The 11858-nt window shown below is 38.3% G+C and overlaps 2 protein-coding genes across 2 annotated transcripts in view; both read left to right on the top strand.

The window, feature by feature from the left end:
• Positions 1 to 5571: 5571 nt before the first annotated feature.
• LOC140154902 (glypican-5-like) overlaps positions 5572 to 11858 on the top strand; it is a 99753-nt gene continuing 93466 nt past the window's right edge. Inside the window, exons 1-2 of the mRNA XM_072177561.1 lie at positions 5572 to 6047; positions 8377 to 8535. The gene's annotated coding sequence lies outside the window, so the exon portion shown is untranslated. The remainder of the gene's footprint in view (positions 6048 to 8376; positions 8536 to 11858) is intronic.
• The window catches only part of LOC140154150 (glypican-5-like), a 55946-nt gene continuing 49972 nt past the window's right edge, over positions 5885 to 11858 (top strand). The window contains exons 1-3 of the mRNA XM_072176757.1: positions 5885 to 6047; positions 6353 to 6475; positions 8377 to 8535. Coding sequence (XP_072032858.1) covers positions 5885 to 6047; positions 6353 to 6475; positions 8377 to 8535 — 445 coding nt within the window. The remainder of the gene's footprint in view (positions 6048 to 6352; positions 6476 to 8376; positions 8536 to 11858) is intronic.

Genomic DNA, 11858 nt, shown 5'->3' with positions numbered 1-11858 from the left:
AAATCCAGCAACGTGCACTTTCCACTTCTTGCACTTCTCTTACAAATCCAGCAGCGTGCACTTTCCACTAAGGTGGATGCACTTCTATTACAAATCCAAGAACGTGCACTTTCCACTTCTTGTGTGTACTTCTATTACAAATCCAGCAATGTGCACTTTCCACTTCTTGGGTACACTTCTATTACAAATCCAGCAACGTGCACTTTCCACTTCTTGGGTGCACTTCTCTTACAAATCCAGCAACGTGCACTTTCCACTTCTTGGGTGGACTTCTATTACAAATCCAGCAACGTGCATTTTCCACTTCTTGGGTGCACTTCTCTTACAAATACAGCAACGTGTAGGCCTACTTTCCACTAAGGTGGGTGCACTTCTATTACAAATCCAAGAACGTGCACTTTCCACTTCTTGGGTGTACTTCTATAAATACAAATCCAGCAACGTGCACTTTCCACTTCTTGGGTGCACTTCTATTACAAATCCAGCAACGTGCACTTTCCACTTCTTGGGTGCACTTCTATTACAAATCCAGCAACGTGCACTTTCCACTTCTTGGGTGCACTTCTATTACAAATCCAGTAATGTGCACTTTCCACTTCTTGGGTGCACTTCTATTACAAATCCAGCAACGTGCACTTTCCACTTCTTGGGTGCACTTCTATTACAAATCCAGCAACGCGCACTTTCCACTTCTTGGGTGCACTTCTATTACAAATCCAGCAACGTGCACTTTCCACTAAGGTGGGTGCACTTCTATTACAAATCCAAGAACGTGCAATTTCCACTTCTTGGGTGTACTTCTATTACAAATCCAGCAACGTGCACTTTCCACATCTTGGGTGCACTTCTATTACAAATCCAGCAACGTGCACTTTCCACTTCTTGGGTGCACTTCTATTACAAATCCAGTAATGTGCACTTACCACTTCTTGGGTGCACTTCTATTACAAATCCAGTAATGTGCACTTTCCACTTCTTGGGTGCACTTCTATTACAAATCCAGCAACGTGCACTTTCCACTTCTTGGGTGCACTTCTATTACAAATCCAGTAATGTGCACTTTCCACTTCTTGGGTGCACTTCTATTACAAATCCAGCAACGTGCACTTTCCACTAAGGTGGGTGTAATTCAGCAACGTGCACTTTCCACTTCTTGGGTGCACTTCTATTACAAATCCAGCAACGCGCACTTTCCACTTCTTGGGTGCACTTCTATTACAAATCCAGCAACGTACACTTTCCACTAAGGTGGGTGCACTTCTATTACAAATCCAAGAACGTGCACTTTCCACTTCTTGGGTGTACTTCTATTACAAATCCAGCAACGTGCACTTTCCACTTCTTGGGTGCACTTCTATTACAAATCCAGCAAGGTGCACTTTCCACTTCTTGGGTGCACTTCTATTACAAATCCAGTAATGTTCACTTACCACTTCTTGGGTGCACTTCTATTACAAATCCAGTAATGTGCACTTTCCACTTCTTTGGTGCACTTCTATTACAAATCCAGCAACGTGCACTTTCCACTTCTTGGGTGCACTTCTATTACAAATCCAGTAATGTGCACTTTCCACTTCTTGGGTGCACTTCTATTACAAATCCAGCAACGTGCACTTTCCACTAAGGTGGGTGCACTTCTATTACAAATTCAGCAACGTGCACTTTCCACTTCTTGGGTGCACTTCTATTACAAATCCAGCAACGTGCACTTTCCACTTCTTGGTAGACTACCCCGTAGTCCACTTGCCCATTGTGCATACTCTGGATATTGTATAAACTCTGATTTAATTAATGTGTGCACAATTGATAGATTTTCACATCTGATCAGTCACCCTACTCCCTCTGTTTGTTAGCTTCTATCACTAGTAAACTGGTAGGCCTAGATTCCAAAATCAGAATTGTTCAGTATTAAAGTGAGCCGTTATAATTATGCAAGATAATGTTGCATTCAATTACTTTTATTGTCACTAATCGTCTGATATTTTTAACTCTTTATGACCATTTTACTATTGAATACTTTAATTTTAATAAACATCAGTATAATTTTGAGTTCAACGAAATGGGTTCATCATGACTATAAATAATAACATATTTTTAATAAAATTCGACTATGGCATAGTCTAACTTCTTGGGTGCACTTCTATTACAAATCCAGCAATGTGCACTTTCCACTTCTTGGGCGCACTTCTATTTTGTATAATTCCCTATCAGTGTGCGGTACGACATTCTCCTCGCGCGTATGTGTATGGTTTCCTCGTTTTTCACTCTTTTCATTTCACTTATATAGCGCACTCACACTCAAGGCAATGGGATATTGGAAAATTTGACAGATGGCGCTCTAAATTTAACAACTTCAAAACAGGGAAGTTTTGGCTTATTTGGATCCGGGGACCGAGGGGTACTAGTACAAAAGACCATGCGGGGACGAGCCGCAAATATGGGTAGCATTTGCGGAAACTTGCGGAAATACCCCCCCCCCCCGCATTTTGAGGGGAAAAATTAAGACAATTTGTGTCAAATTTGGCCTAAAATTTAGAATTTTGGTATATCGGTGGGTCCAAATTGGTGTATTTTAGGGGCTGGCATTTTCTTCGGAAGGGGGGGGGTCCCAAATATACTGGGGGTCATACAATTTTGGAAAGCAAAATAGGGGGTGTCATAAAATATTTAATGATCATTGATCAAAAAATGATGTATGACCACAAACCTGTGTTTATTTTATTCAAAAGACTGATTTCAATACAATTTTTGTCTGTTTAATGGGTAAGGTGTATCGGTGGTGGAGGTCATATTTTTGTAGTTGCCGAGATACTAAGGGGTCGCAATTTTATTGACGCTGAATTTTTGTAAATTTGGGACCTCTCCTCCGTGCCATAGCTTAGGCGACGAAAAAAGAAACCCTGTTCTACGGACGGACGGACCTTACAAGTTGGGTCAGTCAGACGGCTTATTTTTGGAAATGACCCAATCAATCACCAAAATCTGTAAATAATTTGCAATTTGAGAAAATACAAAAAAAAAATTGTGAAATTTGGGTCGGCATTCATTTGCACAGGAAAAACTTTTTCCCCAATTTGTTCAAAATCAGGGTCGGTCGGGCCTGTAAAACATGGTTTTCTTTTTTCGTCGTCTTGACAGTTGGTTTTTGCGGAATATCAATTTTACGTCTTAATTTCTCAAAAAAGGAGTCATTTTCATTGTCCTCATAATATTAGCTTGCCAATGATGTGATGTTGTCCGAGCAATATATATGCCTTTTAAGTTGGGGACGTCATCGCTTTCCATGAATATGTTAGGAATAACTGGAACAGTATTAACAACATTTTGAGGAATTAATGTTTTGGAAACTAAGCAACACAATTTGACATCGCGAGTGCGGGACTGGTAGTGGGAGTGGGCACGTTTCCAAGTTTCAGTCTTTCGGGAACTTGCTAACTTTTGCGAATTGTTGATCCAACTGAAGCCAGATTTTGGTATTTAGAGTCATAGGTTTAAGCCAAAAGCCGTGGCAAAGTAAGACATTTTACATGAATCTGTCATTTCTCTAGAGAAATTAGCTTCTACTTAAAATGGGGCTTCAACTTTGTCAATACCGCCGTTTTCCTCGTTTTTGCACAAGTTTTCATTTCAAAAATACCTGATAACAATTTTAATGAATTATCCTTCACTTTTAGGAAATGTATAGGCCTACAAAAAGGACCGTGTAGGGGCAAGCAAAATGTATATTTACGGGGCAAAAAAGAAGGTTTTGACCTCTTGAAACTTTGAAAAGGTTGAAAATTCGGATGAAAATGTAACAATTGAAGACGGAATTTTGAACAATCGAGACAAAAAATTGACAAAAGAATGCCAGCGAGCGGCAAAACATCCCGGTGGGTTCAGTCTTCACTGACAATGTGTACGCATGATGGTTCCAATTAGGGGTACTTTTCAAGAAATGTCCGCGGAATTTTCGAGGACAAAAATGTTCGCGATTGTCCAAATTAGGGGTGTTTTGGAGCAAAATTGTCCTTGAAATGAAAAATAGGGTGTATTTCTAGGACTTTCGTCCGCGTTTTACCGCTACAGTTTTTGTGATTGTCCTCATTTCCCCGTGAAATAGGGGGAAAATTCAAAAGCGTCCTTGAAATGGTAAAAATAGGGGTATTTATTTCGGAAAAATGTCCTCGATTCCTCGTGATAAGGGGGTGAAATGAAAATGCATCCTCAAAATGATAAAAATAGGGGAGGTATTTGGGGGCAAATTTTCCTTGATTTCACGCAAAATAGGGGGTAAAATTGCTGCAAATGTCCTCGATTCCCCGTGAAATAGGGGTCATTTTCAAATCCTGGAACGGTCATACGTCCTACCTTTAAATACAAACTGAACCCACCGGGCAAAACATGGTGAAATACATGACATGATGATGACATCACTTACCAAAATTGCAGACAAGTTAAATAGCACATGGGTGGTAAAGAGTCGATCCTTATCCAGATCAATATTTGACGCCTTGTTGAATTTCAATGAAAAGTAATTTGGATTTTGTTCATTTGTTCAATAGAAAACCTTCAATAGATTTATTATGTGTGGGCGATTCTTGTGGACCGGTTCAGACATATATCCACTTTTCTAAGCATGTTATGGCTAGCCCAATAACAATTGTAAGCCTATTTATTTGATCAATGGGAATGCATGTAAATCGGAAACAAATGTGGAGTCATAGGATTATGAATAAAGAAGTAAACAAATGCAGTTTGATTATTACCATAAGGCTGCGTTCACATAGAAGTATACGGTATTCGGTATTCGCTATACGAAATACGCTCATTCGTTCAGGCTGAGTTCATATAGGAGTATACTATGTGAACTCAGCCTGATCGAATGAGCGTATTTCGTATAGCGAATATCGAGTATGTCAGTTTACCCATTTTCTTCGTCTTATCAAATGCTTGTAACTTTACTTCTTGAGGTCACATTGCATTCAATGAGGTGTCATAATGTGCAGAATTAGATAGTGCATCAATTAAAAAATGAATTTGCCCACATATGGTTTAGGTTTTTAAAATTTGGACGGTATACGCTGCACTAAAAATCGAACATGCGCGATTCCCACTATACTATACTATACGCAGGTATACGGCCTTTTCGAATAGCTCTTATGTGACCCGGTACTATGAAATTACCTTGCTCGATTTAATCTATACGCGTGCACCTTCAAAACGTGCATCGTATACCCGAATAGTATACTTCTATGCGATCGTAGCCTTATGTGACCCGGTACTATGAAATTGCCTTGCTCGATTTAACTATATACGCGTGCACCTGTAAAACGTGCACCGTATACCCGAATAGTATACTTCTATGTGAACGCAGCCTAAGAGCTCATAAGTAAATATCGAATATTATTGATCATAGGCCCTTTTATAGGCTCATCTTCCGTGTCACAATCTGCGGGATATCACTCAAACGGGTGACCATCCGGAATGACCATTTAGATGACCACTTTGTGACCAATCTTTGGAAGAACCGCGTGATAAGATTTCAGCTTTCATATCATACAAGAACTTTTTAGGACCACTGACGCAAGGAAGTGGTACTGAGGTATCGGAAATGACTCCAAGATAAACTGGATGATAAACCACCAAAAGGAAGCACCCCCTCAATCAGGAAAGGTCGTCATTTTTCCAAGTGAATGTTGAAACTGATTGCAATGCATCAAACAGCTGAGCGACGTCAACACTGAAATATCCAATACTTCGTATTGAAAAAAGTTTTGCACATGCAGATCAAGAGTACTTTGACAATCATTGGAATAGGATCAGTGGAGTGTGAACTAAACTTTGGAAGTAATAGTTGGATTTTATAATTTCTCATCAGCGTTTTACGTGGAATATTTTGATCATGGATCGTTATGGAATTTATTTGTTGACTTTGTTAGGATTTTTACATATCAGTGGAATAGATGAAGTTTTAGGAGAACTTACATCATGTGAATACACAGGGACTGCATACAACAGAATACAGCCAAGAGATGGTGCCGAGGTCCCCACACAACCAATAGACGGTAGGTTTCACATAATTTGGTGGAAATGTTGAAGCCAAAATAATCACTGGCATTCGATCTTGCAGGTTCAATAACAACTGTGACATTCAATATCAGATAGGCTTTAGTACATAAATGTATGTAGATCATTGAACAGGTGACTTGGTTTTACATTAGACCTGTAATACTCAGCATTGAATGGTCATGAATTGGGCTCTTCATACATGTTCTAGTTCAAAAGAGATTGATTTTAAAAAGTATTTTGTTATTTTTCAGTGTACCATGCATTCTCAATGACCAATTCAAATCTGTTTTTACCAATGAAGATGACACATTACCAACATTAGGACCTAGTAATTATCCCACAATACCAGACATTCAAATTTCACAAGAGGGCATCATTAAACTCTTACAGAACATCAAGATTCACAAAGCCCCAGGGCCTGATGGTATTCCTGCCTATATACTCAAGGTTGCAGCCGAGGAGATAGCCCGGCATTATGTATGATTTTGAAAGATCCCTAGAGTCTGGCGAACTACCACCTGATTGGCTTAGTGCCAATATTAGCCCGATTTTCAAGAAAGGAGACCGAACAGCTGCCTCGAACTATAGGCCCGTCTCTCTCACAGCCATATGTTGCAAGGTCTTAGAACATGTCATCCATTCACACATCATGCATCATTTTGATAAACATTCTGTTCTCACCGCAAAACAACATGGCTTCAGACGCAACCACTCATGCGAATCACAACTTTTATTAACAACTCATGACCTGGCCCTTTCACTAAATAACAGACAACAAACTGATCTTGTAATTATGGATTTTAGCAAGGCATTTGATACGGTACCACACAATCGCCTTCTGCTTAAATTACAACACTATGGCATTCGCAATAACATTCATACATGGATAGCAAACTTCCTTAAGCACCGTAAGCAGAGGGTCGTTGTCGGGGTGAACACTCGGCTTGGACAGATGTGTTATCTGGCGTTCCCCAGGGCACGGTGCTAGGACCTTTGCTATTCCTCATATATATCAATGACTTGCCACAAAACATACAGTCTGAAGTCCGGCTCTTTGCCGATGATTGTGTTATCTATAGGCAAATAGTTCACAATCATGACCATGTTCAACTCCAGGATGACTTAAACACACTTGTCAAATGGCAGAATGATTGGCAACTACATTTCAACATCCAAAAATGTTTCGTCATGAGGATCACCCATGCACGTTCCACTAAAATGTTTGATTACAAACTAGGAGACAGCATTTTAGAAGAGACAAAATGCCATCCCTACCTAGGAGTTGAGATTTCCAACAATCTTTCATGGTCAAATCACATCAACGCAACACATCATCTGCAAACAGACAATTAGGATTTGTTAGAAGGAACTTATACTCTTGCACCAAACAAATCAAACAAAATGCCTACATGTCACTTGTACGTCCCCACATTGAATATGCCAGTTCAGTGTGGGACCCCCATCAAAAGGACTTAAGTAACAAAATTGAGATGGTGCAGCGTCGCATGCAGCGCGCTTTGTTATGAATGACCACAAAGAACTAGTAGTGTCACTAACATGCTGAAGGAGCTGGATTGGTGTTCTCTTAAAGATCATAGAACAGCCAATAGGTTAACCATCCTCCACAAGGCTAGAGAGGGTCTCCTGCCCCTACCGGTCGACGACCTCCTTCTGCCGGTCCAACGTCCTTCTAGGCACTCCCATCAGAACTCATATCAAATTATAACAGCAAATAAGGACTGCTACAAGTACTCGTTCTGGCCAAGGACAGTACAAGACTGGAACAAACTACCCTACCACATCACCACGATACAAGACTCAAAAGAATTCAAGAATCAAGCAACCAACCACCTAAAGCAACTACAATAAATAGCATTCCGCATGTGCACAACCATTTCCTGTTCGTCTGGCTTCACCTGAAGCGTTGAGCAGTATTGCTACAGATACAGATACATGGCACCCCATTTCAACAGGGTGTGAGGGGAGAGGGTGTCAGTTCTGTGTGTGAGGGGGTGGGGGGGGGGGGCAGCTGGACAACCAAACTGAGGGACCTGGGCAAGGGACAGTCAGTTTCAGCAGCATAACTTATAAAAGTCATTGCACAGGACTATATAGACTACAATAAATGTTCAGGGGTGAATACTTGGAAAGGGGGTGGTGGTTTTAGCACACTAAAGGGGGAACCATGTCGGTGAAGGATGTTGAGTGATTTCGAGCCAAAAATGCTCAGTGTGGAAAACATGTTTCGTAATAATATATTATTTAGGTAATTATAAATATACCGTACAATAATGTATCCTATTTTTTGTTTGTTTTTTCTTACAGGTACAAATTTAAAGATCTGCCAATCGGCAACAACCTGTTGTACAAGACGTATGGAGCAGCAGTTGTTGGAGAGAGCAACTATGGATTTCAATAGTGCTTTACAAAATGAACTCTCAAATTTAGAATACTCTATGTCAAGCAGTGCCCTGGATTTTCATGGTGAGAATTTTTTTTAACACGATTTGTTGAGCAATTTCATATTTGGAATTTGTTACCAGATGTATATAATATTGACAGGCCCGTATGCAGCCCCCCCCCCCCACCAAAAAAAAAAAAAAAAAAAAAGGCCACAAAGGTCTACATTTGCATTTTGCTATTTTTTCTACTAAAAAGGTCCAAAAATGGGGACAAATTGACTAAAACTCCAAAAGCCTTTATTTTTTTCCCAAAATGAGATTTGGTGTTTTGGGTGAAAAAAATCAATATTATCTTCAATAAAAATATTCGAAAGGTCAAAATTTTCCATTGATCAACAACTTTTCATCCCAGCTACATGTACACTTTAAGTACATTATCATTTGATTTATAAAGTTTACTTTGAGGACTGTTAAATATCAAAAATATCAATTTTTAATCATTTGCCATAAAATGTGTATTAGGGCAAGGGCCTACATGTATTATTGGTAATTCAAAAAAAAAAATTATGAAAATGACTTCTTTTTAGAGAAAATACGATGTTTAAAATTGATATTCCGCAACCAGAGCCTTTAAGGATTGGGATTCTGCTTTGTACATTGTATCATCAGCAAAACTGGATAACATTAACAAACAATTTTAATCCCGGAAAATTAGTGCTGTATTTTTGTGGAATTGGGAGGACTGGCTACATCTGTTTGTTCATGATCATGGTATTCGCATATTAAAATAGACCAGAAAAGTGAAAGTACGGTTTGGGTGGTTCCAATAACAAGTCTACAGCTTTTGAAAAGTATTTTTGTTTGCACTTTGAGTTGTCAAGAGTGGTATTACAAGATATTTCCCTTCAAAGGAATTATTGGTCTTATTTAGGAGTTTGCTAAGAGTCTACAATGTCCATTTTAATCTTTAATGTAACTTGTATGCCGACTGGAGTCTGTGTGCTTACTGGTATGTTGTCTGGCTTTCCAACTTATATATGTTTAGAATAAAAATATTGTTCATGTATACATGTACATAGCTAGTGTGTGTAGAAATAAGAAAACAGGGTAGATTAACAAATTGAGAATTGTGGCCGGGGTTCAATTCCCCGCGTGCCACATGTGAGTTTGGTTGCTGATCCATGCTCGTCCCGCAGGTTTTTCTCCGGGTGCTCGGTTTTCCTCCTGCATCTAAAATCGGACCTCTTCCCATATCCCTGCCCCATCATATCCGGATGGCGTCCCTTAAATTTAGTAGCCTCTGAGCACTATTGGGATTAGCCTGGCTTCGGCCGAATGTTATAAATTAAAAAATAAACCAAAACAAGGTCTAATTTGGGGGTTTGGAGGCTTTTTTTTTGGGGGGGTTAGATGAGCTTATTTGGGAAACCCCAAATACCCCCTCCCCTCTAATTTGCTAAAAGACCACATTGATTTTTCATATAGGAAAGATACATAGAAATACACAAAAATTCAATAACTCAAAATCATGGGGGAGACAAAAATATAACTATTCCCCCATTTGATGAAAAATTAATAAAAACACCTAAACTCTGCTCTGATTAGTACAGGAATATTTGTATAGAAAGTGTACAAGTTTAGTCAATAAAAATTCCCTTTAAAGGGAAAGCCAGCTTCAATGCAGAAGATGCCTTGTAATAAGTTTGGGTGGTGGCATTTTAGGATCACTCTTTTTATGATCCATCATGTTTCATGACAGTCCACCAAACCATCAATGATGAGAACATGCACACAGAAACAGCAAACCAAACAACTCCTATAACTTCCTGTCAATTAATTACTCCAAATTGTTCTGTCTTTTTGTCTTTTCTGCCTTTTAGGCTACCCTTAGCTCATTATTAATATAAAGAAATGCAGTTTTTAGTTACCGTATTCGTCCGAGTATAGTCCCATGCTCGAGTATAATCCCACCCCCATTTTTGAAAAATTTCAGAAATTGTAAAAAAAAAAAAAAAAAGTTTATTTTTTTCGGTTTTGGAGTGTCCCTGGACCTAGGCCTAGATGCTAGGATCATTCATGGTTGACCTAAAAAAAAAAAAAAAAAAAAAAAATTCAAGATATTTTGTATTTTTAATATGAAAATTGATAATTTGTATCATGTCATACTCTATTAATGATTTCAAAAAGCATTGAATTTGAATGCATTTTGAAATCATTAATAGAGTATGACATGAAAACAAAGTATCAATTTTCATATTAAAAATACAAAATATCTTGAAATTTTTTTTTTATTTTTTTTTCTTTTAGGTTAACCATGAATGATCCTAGCATCTAGGTCTAGGTCCAGGGACACTCCAAAACCGAAAAAAAACTTTTTTTTTTAAATTGAGTATAATCCCACCCCCAATTGTGAAAAATGTTCACATAAAAAACGGGTGGGACTATACTCGGACCAATACGGGATTGGCTAAAAACTGCCATCCTACTTGCCTTATACATGCACATTATAAAATGTATAAAGACTGATATTGTTCAATTATAATAGGCCTACATGTATATAAATTATACCCATATCAAAAATAGGCCCTGAAATTGCATCAATTTTTCCCGTTGAAAAGACAAAACTGATGTTTAAGATAAATTATTTCATAAATGACATTTTGAGTCATTTTTATCCATAAAACGATACAGGATATAGGATATTTTTACTTTGACTTTTACGTCCATAAAGGTTTTAATCATGTTATCAATACACTCACATCTCATGCTGTGCTGATCTGCAGGAGGTCTGCTAATGTAAATCTAAGAACGCCTGATAACAAGGATTCTATAATTTTCTTTCGTTGATATGCTGTGGAAACTATTATAGGCCTGGCATGAACTTTTAATGTCATATTTCCTTCAAACCATAACTTTTGAAATTCTCACTCGTTTTCATTCGTTGAAACGGCAAAACATACTTTCTTTTTCTTACAAATCCAATAACAGGTCTATTATATATTTTCACCATAAAAAGTTCATAAAGTAATTCAAACCAATGCTAGTACCCGTAATCTCTTTAGCAAACAAAGACGATCTCCGAATTAGATCATAGCCAGCTAACGCTGGCGAAAATGTAGTGTTTATTTATTTTTGATACACACTATAGTATAAAGTAAATAAAGTAATATCATACCAGTGGTCATCATTTGTGGTACAGATAAAAGTCACATGCATAAATGAGGCATAAAATTGTCCTTCTTGATTATTGATTTACTGTTGTAGAAATGCTAGGTATGTCACACAGAGGCGTGTGAACTGTCTTGATGAATCCAATTCCTGAGATTATCCCCAAAAAATTTAGGGGATTTTCAACTGGTCTGTGAATGAACCATTATGTGATTCTGGAGTAATGAGCATAACCTC

The sequence above is a fragment of the Amphiura filiformis genome, chromosome 6 (assembly GCF_039555335.1).
Source record: "Amphiura filiformis chromosome 6, Afil_fr2py, whole genome shotgun sequence".
Classification (NCBI taxonomy): Eukaryota; Metazoa; Echinodermata; class Ophiuroidea; order Amphilepidida; family Amphiuridae; genus Amphiura; species Amphiura filiformis.
This window is presented reverse-complemented; position numbering and strand designations above follow the sequence as displayed.